The sequence below is a fragment of the Chanos chanos genome, chromosome 1 (assembly GCF_902362185.1).
Source record: "Chanos chanos chromosome 1, fChaCha1.1, whole genome shotgun sequence".
Lineage (NCBI taxonomy): Eukaryota > Metazoa > Chordata > Actinopteri > Gonorynchiformes > Chanidae > Chanos > Chanos chanos.
Genome location: NC_044495.1, coordinates 62,033,439 through 62,051,981, shown reverse-complemented (window position 1 = coordinate 62,051,981; position 18,543 = coordinate 62,033,439). Strand labels below are relative to the sequence as shown.

General features: G+C 44.8%; 1 protein-coding gene across 1 annotated transcript in view; it reads right to left on the bottom strand.

Annotated features, from left to right (window-relative positions):
- Nucleotides 1-13,515, bottom strand: part of arid3c (AT rich interactive domain 3C (BRIGHT-like)) — a 74,879-nt gene extending 61,364 nt beyond the window's left edge. Inside the window, exons 1-2 of the mRNA XM_030787822.1 lie at nucleotides 13,477-13,515; nucleotides 12,137-12,823 (exon numbers count right to left, since the gene is read on the bottom strand). Coding sequence (XP_030643682.1) covers nucleotides 12,137-12,823; nucleotides 13,477-13,515 — 726 coding nt within the window. The remainder of the gene's footprint in view (nucleotides 1-12,136; nucleotides 12,824-13,476) is intronic.
- Between the last annotated feature and the right edge of the window lie 5,028 nt (nucleotides 13,516-18,543).

The window sequence follows — 18,543 nt, the reverse complement described above, 5'->3', positions numbered from 1 at the left end:
GGCCTCGTCCTCTCTCCTCGACTCTTTGATCTGCTGACTGATCTGGGGTCAGCCTGAGGAATCTACAGCCTTGGCCTGTGTTTTATGACAGGGCCTACAAGTAGGCCAGAGGTCAGCAGATTACGCCTGTGCTAAACAGAGGCGGAGTGTCAGGGAGCCCACGTTAGAATTCAGCCAGTAAACACTGATTAAAGAGGATCATTTTCCCCTGCGGCCAGCCTTTAAGGGCCCGGCCTCCAACTGACGCTCAGCCGCACAGACGGAAGCTTCTGGAAGTGAACTGTACTTTATCAGTAAGATGTGTTCACATGAAACTGTTCAGCAAATTGAGAATAAATAAATAAATTAAACAAACAAACAAATTTAATTTTATTTGAATGTTAAAATAAAAAAAAAACAAGAAACAGAAATGGAAAAAGGTCATTTTTCATTTTCTACGCAAAAGACAGAACAAGTGATTTTCAAAACGACTGCATCCGTTCACTGAATTCCCTCGTCCGAATGGACAATCTTAAGGTCAAAGAAACAGGGTCTGTTTGAGCTGGAGGTTAAACGCGCTCTTTTAAAAGTACAACAGTTTTCTGCCCGCTCCTCTATCTGGAATAAAGTTTTCCTGGGGAGGGAGCGTCTCCGGCAGAGGCCAAATTCCAGCTCCTGATAGTCTCACTGTCGCCACAAACAAGCCCACTCTTTCATCTAAACGCTGACTTGTGCCCAAATTACACACGTCCCCACTGGCCCGCTCTGTTCCACAGGGGGCTCAGTATTGATCCCGCGTGTGCGTCCGCCAGCGCAAGCACGCGGCTTAAAGAATCCTTTCCCCTCTGAATTTCCTCTCCGACACCCGGACATTTGTCAGTGATCAGTGCCGGGAAGGGAATGGAATTGGCCAGGAAAAACAAATCCATTACCTTGTCAAAATTCTATTTAACATGGTTAGGACCCTATCACGGAGAACAGGATAATGGAGCCAGGCTGATAGGATTGCCTCCTTTTAAGCTACCGTTAGTCAATCACCATTGGACGTCTTTCGCCCCCGCATATGAAATATTTATCTTCCTCTGGCCGACCTAAAAAAAAAATAAAAAAACCCTGCCGATTTGCCAGGATCTGCATGGCAAACAAAGAGGAGGGCCTAGTGTCTTTTTCAGCGCTCTGCATACCCTGTGTTTACAAGGATTCTAATCTTTCAGGATTTGGAAAAACGAAGTGTGTTGGTTTAACTCCGCGCAGAAATTGGATACACACTGACGCTGTGAGAGGCTGCCTCACCTTTCCTCCGGTTATGTTTGTGTAATTGGTTTGTGTTTGTGAACATTCAGTCACAGAGACAAAGAGCTGGCGGATTACTGCCCTGTCGTCATCTGTGTAGCACATTAGAAACTATATCTGGTTTGTATTGATTTCAAGTATTCCTCAATCTAGACGCTCCGATCGCTTTCCTCTGCTGCTCTCAGGACAAGAGTGGACTTGTCTGGGTTGTTAGTGTTAAGACGACTACAGACACAAGTGAACTCCACTTATCCAAAGCTGTCACTCTATTTATAATCTACACAAAAAAACCACACGGACCTGAGAAATGTAAAAAACAACACAGATTATTCTAATTCAACTTAATCCTTAACCTCCGGTTGACTAGAAAAGACGGAACGAGAGAGAGAGTGGAATCTGCTGTGCATTGCTGAAGAAACATGCACAGTTCCACTCAGAGACTCTGGACACTGTCTTGTCACTGCTCAGCACTCGACTCCCAGGCTGTGAAGAGAAGACCGTAACATTCCTGTCTCTAACAAGGCTATTGTTCATAAACAACAAAGGACAAAACACAGGACAGTGATTGGAAAACAGAGATTCAATAAATGCAATCAGAAAGTGTTAAGTGGTTATGTGAGATTCACATACCTTTCTGACATTTTTTTTCCTCCCCTGACAAAAGAATGAGGCAAAGTGAGAGGAGCCATTGTGTTGTGAAGGCCAGAGTCCACGCTTCTCACACCATGAGGACACTTCACAACACAATGGTACAAGAGGGGCCTCTTCCTCACTCACTCTCTTGGAATAAATAAATTAATCTCTGAACAATTTGATACACAATCCGTCTTCTCCCTTCAATAAGGTTTGGAAGCTCTTTTTTTTTTTTTAATGAATTTCTTTCTCTGCGTAGAACATCATGTCATCATTGAGTAGAACTCCTCAAAGCCAGGCCGACGCCACTGAGCTTGAGGAGAACCACGACAAAACAGACACAGGACCTTTGATCCAAGCCTATTGGCAGTTTTTTGTGTTTTGGTGGGGTTTTTTTGGTTTGTTTGTTTGCTTTCTTTTAATCAAATTCGGAGGGGTCACACTATGAACCAGTTAGTCCCTGGACAATGAAACCATTAGGACAGTCAGCAGAACCGGCACCGAGCATGGACCATCAGGTCCTGAATCAGACACAAAGCCAGGTTACACGCTGGCACATCTGTCGTAAGGCACGCTGACACTTACACACCGCACCTGTATTCACAGCCACGACTACACATCCAACATCCAAACTACACATCCAGCATCCAAACTACACATCCAACATCCAAACTACACATCCAACATCCAAACTACACGTCCAACATCCAAACTACACATCCAACATCCAAACTACACATCCAACATCCAAACTACACATCCAACATCCAAACTACACATCCAACATCCAAACTACACATCCAACATCCAAACTACACATCCAACATCCAAACTACACATCCAACATCCAAACTACACATCCAACATCCAAACTACACATCCAACATCCAAACTACACATCCAACATCCAAACTACACATCCAGCATCCAAACAGCATCACTGACTCTGTTTCACAACGACAACATGCTGTTCTACTGAAAAGTAAAATCCTGCTGGACTTAAACTAGACTTTCACATATGACTGGTTTCTGAGTGGGATTAAAATGTTGTGCAGGCGACTGAATAAAAGGCATTGATTCTGTCTTCTTGCCTCACTGTTTGGTTTAGTCAGGCCGCAGGGACAGATGTAAACTGAATGGACCAGCACGGTTCTGTTTATTTGGGTCAATCACACTCCCATCCAGACCACGCCATCACACTCAACTGCATTCATCACGTCTTACCCTTCCAAACCATGTTTATTTCTGGAAATTTCTGGAGTGAAAGGGCAGTGGATGTGTGTATATAAACACTAAGTTTGAACCACCCCGTGGTCTGATGCACCGTGTGTGCTTAGTTTATATCTTGTTTATCTGTGACCATAATGTATTTAATAGTTTCATTTAGTGATTAAGTTATTCAAGAATCCGAAACCCTCCAAGCAAATTCAGCGTGTCTGTTTTCATTCCAAACTCCTCGGAGTTCCCCTCAGAATTTATAAACCATCTTTACAGCTGCAGCAGAGACATGGGGCAGAGGGAGAATTCCCTAAAATAAACACATCCAGGATCCAGGAGACACACACGCACACACACACACACACACACACACACACACACACACACACACACACACTTTTCACTATTGATTGTTCTCTGTCTTCTTGGTGCTGTGACCACAGTTCCATTTTTCCACTGAGATTTTTACTGACCTGCAAATCTTCTCACGAATGTGTGGGTGGTGTGTGTGTGTGTGTGTGTGTGTGTGTGTGTGTTAACTTACAGCTACTTCAGCTCTGATACTGGCCAGTAAGGTACACAGCATGAAGATGTCAGTTTCCTTTGGGAAGGAGAGAGGGTGAAATGGGGAAAAGCCTCCAGTCACGGAGAACAGGTTAGGAGGAGAGACTGACTCCTGCTCTGACTCCTGCTCTGGGTACTGAGTGAGAGAGCTCTGCTCGGAAAGGGAATGACGACCTTTCACATGGGTGCGGAATTCTGACTTTAATTGACCCTTTGACTTCATTACCGACCATTAAAAATAAAGCTATTTTTCCCACCCCGGTGTGAAGTGCAAACTAAATTCTGAGGACTCCCAGTGTAATCTGGGAAGTCAGCTCTGGTGATCAGCGCATTTCTGACCTGGGATGACTACATAAAAAGATCACCTGTCCGCAGTGTTGTCTTTGTGTCTGAATTACAGCTAATTTTGCAGTTACACTATGTTACGTTTGCCTTTTCCAACAGCTCTCAACATCTACTCCTAATAAAACATCTAGAGTGGCATGAACTACCTTAACTTACTACAGTTTAAACTGCACCGTCAAGTCCTGCAGCAAATACATAATGTAATTACTGAAATTAAATAGATTACTGAAATACAAGCTAATTACTAGGGACTTTAGAGTAAAATCTCATTTCAGATCTAATCAGATTTCCAAAGTGGAACTTTTGGATCAGAAATCCAATTAAGTTATTCACAAAAAATAGGTCTGGTGTGTTATTCCACACAATGCGGTATGATAATAGGAAATTATGTTCTTATTATTACTTTTATTGTGTGTCAGAGAAGAGATGCAGTCTCCAGAGGGTGTCTGTGTGTGTGTGTGTGTGTGTGTGTTGGGAAAGAGGTGCAGTATGTGAGAGTGTGTGTGTGTCTGTGTGTGTGTGTGTATGTGTGAGGTAGGAAGTGTTGGCAGTTTGGGTTATTGTTAGGGCTGTTCTTTCGGCCTGAGGGGTCGTCTAGAGAGGACAGTGTGATTTTAAGAGGGGGGGAGGGGGGGTTGAGGAGAGGGAGGAGGAGAACTGAGGAGGGGGAAGGAGGTGGTTGGGTTACTGACCTCCTCAATCAGTTACGCTGAGACACCATCGAGAGGCACACTCAGCTTTCCCAGCATCCTCTCTGGCTCTGCCGACTGAACACGTTTCCAGGACAGAGTGGAATGATCCACAGCAGCAGACAGTCGACAAACACAACAAGTTAGCAATCGAAGTTACATGTCTACACACGGGCATACGGCGTCCGGGAAGATGTTTTCACTTTAAAACTCAGCACAGGGTTTTATTCTTTCATTTATTTATTTATTTACTGCAGCTCCAGAGCCAGTGAGTGGTCCAGCAAGCCCTAAGTAAATCAGTTACACCATCATATTAACAACTAAACCCCCCCCCAAAAAACTGACATGAACATAAACACACAGGCCTGGACACCCGTGGAAACCTGACACACTTTATCAACTGAGTTCGGAATTCTTTAATTAAATGAGCGATACACACCACAGGGGTGCGCTCCCCAGACCTCAGTGTAAATGCAAAGTCCATGTAAAAAAGCACAGGGCTGTCGCATGCAAAGCGACAGGCCGCCTCATGCAAACACATGCAAACAGCATAAATGTCAGTATTTTCAAGCCAAGACACGGTTATAACGAGAGAGACAAGTGTGCGTTCTAACACCATTAAAATCCTCAATTTGCATTCAGATGCAAAAATGAAGACATCTTCCTCTCTCTCTCTCTCTCTCTCCCTTTCTCTTTCTCTCTCTCTGTCTCTGTCGCTCTCTCTCTCTGTCCACGAGTCGTTGTCGGGGCCAGATGCCAAGCAGGATGAGCGGTCTAACTATTATCAGCGTAAACACGTTGGCCCAGCAGGATTAGCAGAGAGCTAATTGACTTGTGCCGTATCTGATCTGCGCGGCCCGCTCGCCTGGGATTTCTGATTTACTGTCACAGTCTGAGATTAGCCTTAATCTCAGAAATGATTCACCATCCTCTGTCAATCTGGGGGAAAGGGTGTCGCAGTCCTTGTGTTGTTCAGCCTTTTGCCACTTAACAACACAACTGCCCGTTTTCACTCGACCGATAAACAATCAGCCACAACTCGAAAACACAGGCGCCGGTATCGGTTAAACCGAGAACCGTTCTTTAACAGCCCGGGTGTACTGTCTACCCCAGCCTTCAAATGTGTCTGTGTAAAACTGTCTCTCACAGTCAGAAGAGCGACAGGCATATTCTGGGTCCTCAGCTGGACCAATCAGCACGCGAGATTGCAGTAAAGCTAATCCTGGAGTGGAGAATATCTTATGAAGGCGGAACTTCAAGCCTAAGACACATCGGTCGCTGATTCCTGTGAATCTTGCCTTGTGTCTCCTCGTGTTAATGGGCGCTGACGGCAGAGAGCAGATGGAGTTAAAGCAAAAACACATGGCTCTGATCTCGCCTCTCCCCCGACACGCTGCCAACAACGCAGATCATGTGACAACACTACATATTTACCTCTGATTTATTACTATGAAAATACAGCACGACGCTAATTAAAGCGCACGCTCATTTTTCACTGGTGGCCAGTGTAATACTGGCGTAACTGTGTGACAGTCACGGAGGCGGCCGTCCACGTGGGGAAACTGCTCAGTGCAGGATGACAGTTCTCTCTGTGTTCAGACCTGAGGCACAGCAGGCATAAGCCGACAGCTTCCATGACAGGTCTCAGAGAGAGAGCGAGAGAGAGGGAGAGAGAGCGAGAGAGAGGGAAAGAGAGGGAGAGAGAGAGGGAGAGAGGGAGAGAGAGGGAAAGAGAGAGAGAGGGAAAGAGATGGAAAGAGAGGGAAAGAGAGAGAGAGGGAAAGAGAGGGAAAGAGAGGGAGAGAGAGGGAAAGAGGGAGAGAGAGGGAAAGAGAGGGAGAGAGAGGGAGAGAGAGGGAAAGAGAGGGAGAGAGAGATGTTATTGTGTTCCGACGCCTGCGACACACCAATCCACTGGTTAAGGGCTGTGAGGCGGTGTGAAGGTTATGGAAGATTTCAGAACTGGACAGTCATAGTGGAGAGGTGTCCTTTCCACACAGATCTGTATTTGCCTTGCATCTCTGGCCCCTGAAGATTGACTGTGGACAGATGCTGCTTGTACACAGCCAAAGGTCTGTGGACATATGTGGACATCAGTTTAGATATAAAATGTTTACAGACTCAGAGGTGAACTCTGAACATTTTGTTTGCCAAACGAACATCGTGTGCATTATTCCAACATGCTCTGAAGTATTTTAGAGTCCTCACCAATCCTTAATCACCCTTAGACCCAACCAAACTACAGTACAGAGACAAACTACAGTACAGAGACAAACTACAGCACAGAGACAAACCTCAGTACCGGGACAAACTACAGTACAGAGACAAACACAGTACAGAGACAAACTACAGTACAGAGACAAACTACAGCACAGACACAAACCTCAGTACAGAGACAAACTACAGTACAGAGACAAACTACAGTACAGACACAAACCTCAGTACAGAGACAAACTACAGTACAGAGACAAACTACAGCACAGAGACAAACCTCAGTACAGAGACAAACTACAGTACAGAGACAAACTACAGTACAGAGACAAACTACAGTACAGAGACAAACCTCAGTACAGAGACAAACTACAGTACAGAGACAAACTACAGTACCAGTGGTTTCAGGCCTTTAATTTTCATTCATATTTATTCAAAATAAACACTCATTCATTTACATATAAAAAAAAAAGGTCCACACCCTTGAGTTAGTGTGGAGCCCACACGGGACCAAAGCCCAGATTTCCAGGATACAGGCAACAAATCTGGAGAAGATGCATGGAAACATTCCCTTTCCTGGCCCCCCCGACCCCCACCCCCACCCTGCCAGGGCCTCCCAGATAATGATGTTAACTTTCTGAGCCCTTAGAAACTCCCCAAAAAGAGGAGAGCAGGCAGAGAGGCCCTGTCAGACCGTCCTGAGCCCCCTGCCTCTCCACGCCGAGCACAGTCCACGACTCAGGATGTTTACTCACTCGCTGCCTTTTCTCGCCCGACGCCCAGCGAGAGCTCTGGGGCCAGCTGCAGAAGTGCTGTGCTCGCCTGATTCAGATATCAGCGGGGGGGGGGGGGGGGGGGGGGGGCTGGGGGGGGTCGCTTAAGCAAGCAATGTGTAATTAAAAAAAGAAGCCGTTAGCATAGGAAAACACTGGACAGTCTGAGATACTTTGTGTCCAGTGTTGTCTGTTTACTAGAAGTCCTTGCTCCTTGAAATATGGGGGTCCAAAAAAAAAAAAGCTCCGTGAATGTTTTTCTCCAAACAGCTGCAGAGAGGAGAGGAGGAGGAGAGGGTTTGACGAGCTGGACGTTTAAACATAAATACCCTGATCGCCACGCCTCCCTGATCACGGCTCTGTTTATAGCTCACCTTTTGACTATCACTGCTAAAAGTGCCTCTGTCTGAAAAAGCCAGCGAGGGACTTTAAGGAATGCTGCGGCGTATCTGTGTGATAGAGTGCTCTCTCAGGCTCTGAGCACTGCCACGGGCCTCCAGCAGTCAACAGAAAGGGAGGTTTCATACACTGTCTCTTTCCCTCTCTCTCTTTCCTTCAGTCTCTCCCTCTCTCTCTCTTTCTTTCTTTCTTTCTTTCTTTCTTTCCTTCTCTCTCTCCCTTTCTTCCTTCTCTCTCTCCCTCCCTCTCTCTCTCTCTTTCCCTCAGTCTCTCCCTCTCTCCCTTTCTTCCCTTCTCTCTGTAGAGGTTAGTGGGCACATGTGTTGAGACTTGGCAGGGGCTCCATGCTGAGTGAGTGAATGACCGAACAGCCACCAAACACTGTGCAGTCAACCAGTGGGGCGTGAGGAAGCACTGTAAAACAGAGGAGGAATGTGTGTGAGTGTGTGTTTAACAGAGAGACAGAGAGAGAGAGAGAGAGAGAGAGAGACAGAGAGAGACAGAGAGAGAGAGAGAGAGAGAGAGACAGAGAGTGTGTGTGTGTGCTTGTCTGTTTTGTGAACATATTAACAGGCTCAGATGGGAGGGCGTCTGTTATGTGAGAGGCTGTTTAAAAATATCAGCACAGCGTATGCACAACTGCTCCTCCTGCAACACAGACCCTCTTTCACTTCAACGTGGACAAAAGGATCAAATTGGTTTTCTTCAATCCAAAGAGGCGCCAGACAAACAAAGAAGTGCATATCTTCAAACCCTTCCCTACCCACTGACAACGTTTGTTTAACCGCAAAGCTGTTCTGCCTTCCTGAGGGGCAGTCTTGCTTCCTTTCAGTGATTTCACAATTGCCTCATTTCCCTCTTCTCAAGGAGGTGTTTGGTGCTATCTCCAGCACTTCTCCTATAAACTGGGTCACCGCCGACCGGCTCTGCACTGAGGAATTTGTCTCTGACATGTCTTCTGCGCAGTGAAAGACACTTAAACAGTTAAACCAGCTGCCGGTCTATAAGTCACAGAGATAAAAAAAAAAAGAAAAAGAAAAAAGGATTTCAGCAAACTATTTCCAGAGCTGTTCAGTACAAACACCAAGACAAATACAGCCGGATAGACAGAAACAGAGAGAGAGAGAGAGAGAGAAAGAGAGAGGGAGAGAGAGTTTTTTACTGAGGCCTAAGCAGTGAAATTGTATACCTACCCTAATCGCCCCCCACCCCCCACCCCCCTCACTGCCCTGGCCCATCCAGCCCCGCCCCCTGCTCACTGAGTAAGGTCCTCGCTATGGGAAAATATCATACTACAAGTTTTTTTCCCCCTCCTGTTTGCAAAATATGTGTAAGAGATTAAAAGTGAGTAGACAGTCAAATTACACACACACACACACACACACACAGACAGAGGCCAAAACGGTGAGTGAGCAGGAGCTGGTTTCTGTCTGCCTTGGGAAATTGTAAATTGAAGCGTGTGATACGTTATCCAGCTGAGTGATTATAATCTGATGTATCAGAGCGTGTTGGCGCTGTCAGGGCCGCGCTGCGTTCGCTGTGGGGACGGGCGGTGGAAGGCCCTGAACACACAACCGCTCAGACAAACCGACAAACCGTCTGAAATCCTCAGCACTTTACTACAGCCCTGTGAGAGGCGTTCTCTGTGAGAGTTCACACAAGCTCCCCTCTGGAAACTCCACAGCACGCTTAAAGCATGAGAAAACCTTAAACAGTCCTTAAAATACATGCCCAGTAAAACCCTCCCACATTAAAGACACTCAAAAGGCAGAGAGACAGAAGGGAGGAAGAGCTGACTGAACTGTTGTGGTAATTAGCAGTGTTGTTACTGGGAATGAGAGTAACTGAAGCACAGCACGTGAGAGTGTGTGTGTGTGTGTGTGTGTGTGTACGGCATACACACCCCTGTTAGCATGCCTGCCTGTGTGCACCGTTTGTTTCTGTTTCGTAATGGTTTGGCTGTGCGCCCACACACACTTGCTAGCACAGAGGGAGATCCCTGCGTTTTTGGATGGGAGCCAGGGTGGAATGCTAGCAGGTCTTATTTCCTGGCTTCCCCGAACTCCTGCCAAGCCCTACGCAATGACTCTTCCCTCTTTTCCCTTTACCGTTTCTTCAACAACAAACAGCCTTACGCTACTCTCACTCTCCCTCGCTCTCTTACACACACACACACTCACACACACGCAAAAATACCCCACCGCCGCTGCAGAGATATTTTGATAATTACTATGTTAATTACCGAGGACATTTTACACATTACTCGTGTGTAAAAAAATCATTCTTTTGAAATAAAAATAATGTCTGATGTTTTGCACTCAGTAACGCGCATGTTGAGTGTGACATGAAAAATACGGCGAGAGATAAGAAAGTTAGCTCTGCTTGTTCTCCGCCGTAAACACACCCGCCGGCGGGGAAGCCGGACCGTCGGACTGCGTTCTGGAGTCGACTTATTCAAACTCTTTGTCCTCGACGGCCACATCTTGTTCTTATTTCTGCAGGGCATTTACTGCCTTTTAACAGGGCTTTCTTTTGCAACTTTAAAAACAGGCCGATCGGCGGCTCCGCGCAGTCTGCCCCTCTGCTAGCGACATCCTCTTATTGTTCCTGTGTCTACTGACTCAACTCTGTGCAAACAGCGTAAGAATTAGTGCACATTTAACGACACCACTGTACACTCTCATGGGAAACAAAATGTACGACTGTTTTGAAAAATGATTCGGTTTGTAACGTGATCTACAGCTTCCAAATTCCTGCAATTCTTGGTCACACTGCAGGAATGTTCCTGACTTCAGAAACTGCAGTATTTTGTTAAGAAACCACAGAAATGTTTTTCTCGTAACTGACTTTCCATTTGTCATTATTACCGTGTGATGCAGTTTCTTCAAAACATTCTTGGTCCATACAAATCAGCTTTAATTATCCTTTCCACTTACATGACACGCACACACACACTCACACACACACACACACACACAACCCCGCAAATTTGGTTACATCAGTACCTGAGGACCTGCACTCTGTGAGAGAACAGTCCACAGTGGTGTGTCTGTACTGCCCTTATGAACTGTAATAGTTGTATATCTGTGCTCATCCCTCTGTCTTCTGAGTTCTGTCTGAGGTTACTGTGGAGCGCGGACTAACATTACCCCTAATGTACGACTCTCATTTAGAAATGCATCCCCCAGATACATCATTAATAAACTATGACAAGTCCTTCCAGGCTCATCTATAGATCTGCCTGTACTTAAGAGGCAGGACCAGTGTGTATCAATCTAAATTACCCTCTGACAACACACTCCACACAGCCATCCAAACTCACAAAGCCATTACCCATCTGTGATAATCAGTACGCAAATGCATAAAGTCCTCATAAAATCCTAAGGCTTTCGTATCAGATGCACTTTCTGCACAATTCTGGAGGACAGTAGCCTCTGCCTGAAACCTAATTCAGAGTTGAACAGAATCCAGCAGTGACCTGTCCAGTGTAAAATGTGATTTTGTGATCATTAAAAAAATATAGCGGCTCTGAAAATCAGGGTTGGCCTCGCTCTTCGTGTTACTGTCTAAACGTGTGTGAAACGAACGTCACCACTGATCTTAGAACAGCCGGTCAAAAGTCGTTAATTCCACTGTAATACGATAACTGTATTTTAAATCCTTAATGAGTCAGCCTTCATACATGAGGTAAGAGCACGGCCCCCTTCTGACTGCGTCTCTAGGCACATAAGTTAATTAATAATGACTAAGGCGCCTTTAGGCCAAAATAACTCCACCGTGGCATCACAATTCAGGACAATTTAGGTACAGGCTTACGCCCATTCCTTAATAAATCAGTTTTTGTAAGACATTATTGTACTGTTTAAATGTTTCTTCATGAAGAAAGATACGCGTTAATGTTTCGAAAATACAACATAAAGCCTCAAGCTAGGAGACAAGGTCAATTATCGTGATTCCCAACTTGACGACATTACTCGCCTTGTTTCAAGGTTTAGAGGCGTAAAATGGTTGCAGTTTGTACTTTTGACTTACTTGTTTAAACTGTTCCTCGTAAGTCCACTCGTGGTGCTGCGATTGCGCGTGCGGTGCCAGACCGCCGAGTGATTCAGGCTGCCGAGGTGCTCCGTATGGGGGCTGAACTCTGGACAGCATGTGTACCGGTGTACTCTTTGGAGACTGCCCCGCACCGGAGTGCACTGAGTGACGGGGCAAATAATGGGAAACGGGTCCTTCCACATCATCGTCCATAGCCCCTTCATTCGCACTGTCTTCCTCGTCCAGATCCCGGTCTTCATCCTCCAATCCGCGGTCAGCGTCTACATCATCATCGATGTCTGAGTCGCCCACTCGCTCTGCCAGCCTGCGGGGGTCCAGGCGGTTCAACTGCCGCTCAGCGGAGCCTGCTGCTCCTGGAGAGGTGTTCGGAGCCCCTCCGGCGAGAGCGCCTCGAACAGCTGCCTGATAGTGGTGGAAGGCAAGGGCTTGCTGATGGAACTGAGACTCCACCATGGATCTGAGGTCTTTTTCTTTTTCGGCTTGCCGAAGTTTTTCCTCCAGCGCCAGGCGCGCAGCCTGCTGCCGCTGGAGGTTTTCCATAACCGCCTCTAATTTCATTCCGCTGCCGCTAGACTGTTGCGACTGAACGCCTGAGAACGGACCGTGTGTTGAAGACGAGGGAACCAGCAGCGGAAGGCTGTTGGCTGAAGAGAAGGCGGTTTGCTGCAGAAAGACGGCAAAAAAAAAAACATGTGTCAAACAATTCGACGACATAAGAAACATATGCTGAATCTTAACTGAAGAAATTCGACACAGTGTGCGTAAACTTGTGATCATCTTCAATTCTGACTTTTTTTTTTCTTTTTCTTTTTTTACCAAAAAGCATGTCATATACAGTACTACGCGAATATTATGTAAAGGCTATGTCAGTGCTCACTAGAGGGTAAACGTTTGTAATTTTAAAAATGCGAAATTTGTGGAACGGGGGTGATATACGTGGCTGCGTATATGGATCATAAAGTTGTGTAAATGACTTTTAAAACGAATTAGTTATTAGATATTACAGTGAAAAAGCAGTGTCTGATAACTATTAATTTTAATGCAATAGGTAACAACAGATTAGAGTTATTGTTCAAACTTCAAAACAATACAGTTCCAAAAAAAAAAAAAAAATTACAACTAAACTTATTACAATCGTCACCGTGTAGCATGTGCCGTCCCCAGTCAGACTATTTCACGCAATTTTAACACAAAACAGCTATTGCAGGGTGCGTACAAAAACTGTGAAACTGTGATAGGCCTACAGTACTTAACAACATTTATAACAATAAAATAAAGTTTGTTGTGATCAGGAACAGAGCCTGTCGGATGCTTACCAAAGCAGATTTAGTTGCTATGCTTGTGTTGTCAACCATGCTTGTCCCGTCAGATGCGAGGAAAATGTTTAAAAATATTCCTTTTACCAATACAAAGTCAAATGTGATCGTATTCCTGCCTCAACATCGAGATTAATTCGCATAAAAATGACTACGCGGCGAGTCCAAGGGCTCGGAAGCTTTTGGCAACAAGTGGCAACTGTAGCCAGAATGACCTCTTCAGGCGCGAGATCAACCCTTCTGTTCCTATTTGCTAACACGTCAATGGAGTGATAAATACTAAGGGCAGGGTCTACAGTCAACCAAGGAAATATAGTCACACAATCACAGTCGGCTCACAGTACACCTACGTGTCAACGCCAATGTTTCCAACTTATTTTTGTTTTTTTGTTTTGTTTTCACATTAGAAGGTGTTTGTATTATCTCCTCAAATGTCAACTCTAATTGATTCATCTGACTTCACAAACTCTTAATGAAAAACTAATTACAACAAAGAGGGACTTCGAAGAATGTTTAATCTTGAGGTCGCGAGATTGATCATGAATCTGTTGTCTCAGGGTCTTGAACATTAAAACAATGCAAGTAAGCTTCGCGTAAATTATGTAGTCGTTGGCAAGGTACCCAAAAATGTATTAAAGCGTAAAACTCAGCACCTTTTTAAAAATTTGGTTTCTAATTAATGATGGAGAGCGACCAACCGCTTCGCATTCCTCGGTGTTAAACAAAAACCTGACCTTTCTCCTCTTGACGTTCGTTCGCCTTATTAATGCTGAGGTGAACACGGGCATAAACCGAGTCTAAGGGTTTACTGTTACAGTTTTGAAATAATATTGGACTGTGTGAGTAATTTCACTGGAATGGAGGTATTGTATAATTTATATTTCAGTTCTGCTTGCAACCAAGCAGAACGACGAAGCTTCGTAAAACCTTAAAAAGGCAGTCAGTAGGTTAAAACCGTAACGTTGATGTGTTTGGAGGGAAAGACAGAATATGTGGGCATTTGATGCTTTGTCAGTTAAGCGTTCTCAGTGGTTCGTGCCTCTGTTTTAGACCGCAGGTCTGTTCATTAACAAAGGCGTCTACTTCATACATTACAGACGGATTTTTTTTAGACTAGAAAACACAAGCAATGCCGTTGCTTCTAAATTACATTGATTTTACTTTAAAAAATTTAATTGGATACAACAAAGGCACTTGCTTTTGAAAAGAAGAAATGAATGAAAATGCATTTATGATAAAAACCCATCCAAAGAAAACTGCTTAGAGATACTTAGAGATTCTACATTTTGCCCCATAGAAAAAAAGAACAGCTTGCTGAATATTTGGTGTTGGAATATATATATATATATATATATATATATATATATATATATATATAAATCTTCATCAAATGTACATGTTGTCTGAAGCGTTTAAAGGCGTGTGTGACTGCAGTTGTGAGAGGGCAGGAGTGGGCCCTGGTTTGGAGAGCGTGCTCATTAAGAGGAGTGGAAGCGTTTCATAAACACTCTGCACACAGAGAAGCCCATGTTATTATTGTCAGAAACCCTGCAATTACTCGCCTATGTGATTATATGGCCATTTCATACGTCTTATGTAGTCTTTCATATCATATAGACTTAGGCAATTAATTTCAAGCACGGACCACACAAATCGTCTCCAGACATTTTTAGACAAGAGAGATTACAGGCTACGCAATATGTTTTCCGGTCATTTCTATACATTTTTTTTTATTATTTTAACTGAAATGTTGTTTATGTGAATTGTAAGTTGAAGCTGTCACAGAAACAGGAGTTTGTCACTGCTGGCATCGTCGCTGTCGGGAGACATTTCCTCCAAACGACGCGGCCCAACCGGTTCTCTGTTTTTCAAAACACAACCGAGTAAAATCATACACAGTCTACAGTTTCTCATTTACGCTCCATTTAGCTCCCTGAGGCTCCTTCCGTATGGAAGTGGAAAAGAAAAGAAAAGAAAAGGCTAGTTGGGTTAGGTTAGTGATAACTGACGTGGTTTGCTGAGCAGGGCTAAATGTGATGTCTGAATTAGCCGGGGTTCTCTCTGCTCTGCGGGGTCGCTCCTCCCCTGACCCTGCTCCTCTCTGCTCATCATGGAATGGCCCATTATCTGTTGACCTCAGTCATTTTCACTCAAGGATCTTGTGTGCCTTAAAGCCGCTCAGAAAAAATTGATCATGGTGAGATAAGCTACAATCCGTTTGAATCACACACAAACAGGGTTTCACATGTAGTAGCAGGACTCAGGGCTGTTTGAAACTCTGATTAAGACAGAATGATTGTCAGTCGGCTCAAACAATAACCCAATCTCTCCCCCTCCCACACACACAAACACGCACACAAACACACACATGTCTGATCACAACAGTCATACCAATCCACTCACCTTTTTTGCAGAATAATTTCAGTTAAAACCAGCACACTGAAATATGCAAGAATCACACCTTTGAAATGGCATACAAAGAGTGTTTTGCGTATTTGTCAGGTTTTTAACAGACATGACCAGAGTCATACATGTAACCCCAGTCAGTGAGAGGAGCCAGATGAGGATGTGCATTATCCCCTTCATCTGAGACAACAACCGAACCCATTCAGACATATGACGTTTTTTCATTCAACTCCTCAATAAACTGACTTATTTTACAAATATACAAAATAATGTCACGTGTAATTTCACCCGTGCAGGGTCACATTTAACCACGACAAAAGATTTACAGAAAAGGTTTGCTACTGAATTCTTGGTTTAAAAATAGTTGAGATTATGAGTGCACTAGTTCTGAGGGTCACCTTTAAAAACACATTGTGCCAGAGAAATGGATGCATGGAACACGTTTCTGACGGTACAAGATTAAAAGAGAAATGGTGAGCAGAACATAATTCTAAATACTGAAACAAGACTTACATTATTTAGTGTATTTAAAACTAAACCATTTGGTAGAGACACTTCAAAGGAGAAATGTGCTATTTCCTTTCTCTGCACCATACCATTAACATTACAGTGAATGACGTCTGGAAGATGAAAATCACCTTCAGCAAACACTGCACAGCGGTACGGTTCTGATCATAGAGTTTATCTCGCTAACATTGAAAAACGTAGAAATTACTCGTCAAACTCTTTCCTGTGTGCTGTGCAACGCTGCCATCTAGTGTCCACAGCTGTGACATACACCCAACAGCCCAGAGAACAGCACTGGCAATAAGCCAGCCAGTCTCTTTAACATCTGACCGTCCCGCGTCTGTTCACGTCTACCAGACTCATATCAGGAGACCGATTATGTATAAGCACCGCTGAGATGAGCGTAGAATAGAGACCGTATGTTTACACACTGTAAGTGAACTCATTAACTGAATCTTGTTAATTAAAAACACGTAACCTACCTGAACAACGACACCACAGCTTTAATCACACTTTAATGCCACGGTGAAGCTTGACTGAATTTGATTAACGTTCATTCATAATGTGAGTTGGGATAAAACCGTGTAATTGTCGAAGCCAGTCATGAGTTGAACTGAGAGAAGGAGTCTGTTAGACTGGATTGTCCTCTAACAGACGATAAACACGACACTGCAGCTCAGAATTCACAGCCTGAATTGTATTTGCCTAGACTTTTTATATGACTATAATCGACTGTGAAACCATTCAGAATAACAGCATATGAAAAGCATTTCCATATGTTTAATATGTCTTTGTTTCTCAGAATGACTCATTTGGTCTTCTTTGTGTGAAGTGGATTAGAGGAGATACAGAGTTATCACTGTGACTGTACCTAACCCTGTCTGAGCTGTTTCAACAACAGCATTTCAGTCTGACACATGTAACCACACTGTGTGTGTGTGTGTGTATATGTATGTGTGTGTGCATGTATATGCTTGTGTTTGTGTGTGTGTGCATGTGTATGTATATGAGTATGTGTGTGCGTGTATACGTGTGTGTGCATGTGTGTGTGTGTGTGTGTGTGTGTGTGTGTGTGTTTGTGTGTGCGTGTGTGTGTGTGTGCATATGTATGTATGTGTATGTATGTGTCTGTGTGTGTGTGTGTGTGCATGTGTATGTATGTGTGTTTTATCTCAGTGATGATGTCATCTCAGACAGACCCATTGTCTGTGTTGACGTCAGAGAGTTTAACCAGACTAATGTTCTTATCAAGACCGTGTCACCTATCACAGATCTGAGGGGCATGGTGGGAAATGCCCCATCACCCAACACCAGCCACCAGGAAACCCATAAGTAATGCCCTCGTTCCTCCGTCTCCACGGCAACAGACCAATGCCCTCTGTCATGCTCCAGGCCACTCTGTCTTTAATTACTGTAAAGCAGACTACACAGGGCACCAAGGCCGCTGTTCTCTGTCACTCACACAGGTAAAGCAACACAGGACACCAAGGCCGCTGTTCTCTGTCACTAACACAGGTAAAGCAGACTACACAGGGCACCAAGGCCGCTGTTCTCTGTCACTCACACAGGTAAAGCAGACTACACAGGGCACCAAGGCCGCTGTTCTCTGTCACTCACACAGGTAAAGCAGACTACACAGGGCACCAAGGCCGCTGTTCTCTGTCACTCACACAGGTAAAGCAGACTACACAGGGCACCAAGGCCGCTGTTCTCTGTCACTCACACAGGTAAAGCAGACTACACAGGGCACCAAGGCCGCTGTTCTCTGTCACTCACACAGGTAAAGCAGACTACACAGGGCACCAAGGCCGCTGTTCTCTGTCACTCACACAGGTAAAGCAGACTACACAGGGCACCAAGGCCGCTGTTCTCTGTCACTCACACAGGTAAAGCAACACAGGGCACCAAGGCCGCTGTTCTCTGTCACTCACACAGGTAAAGCAGACTACACAGGGCACCAAGGCCGCTGTTCTCTGTCACTCACACAGGTAAAGCAGACTACACAGGGCACCAAGGCCGCTGTTCTCTGTCACTAACACAGGGGTGTGTTCAGCGTGGAGACTTTTTCACTCACACAGGGGTGTGTTCAGCGTGGAGACTTTTTCACTCACACAGGGGTGTGTTCAGCGTGGAGACTTTTTCACTCACACAGGG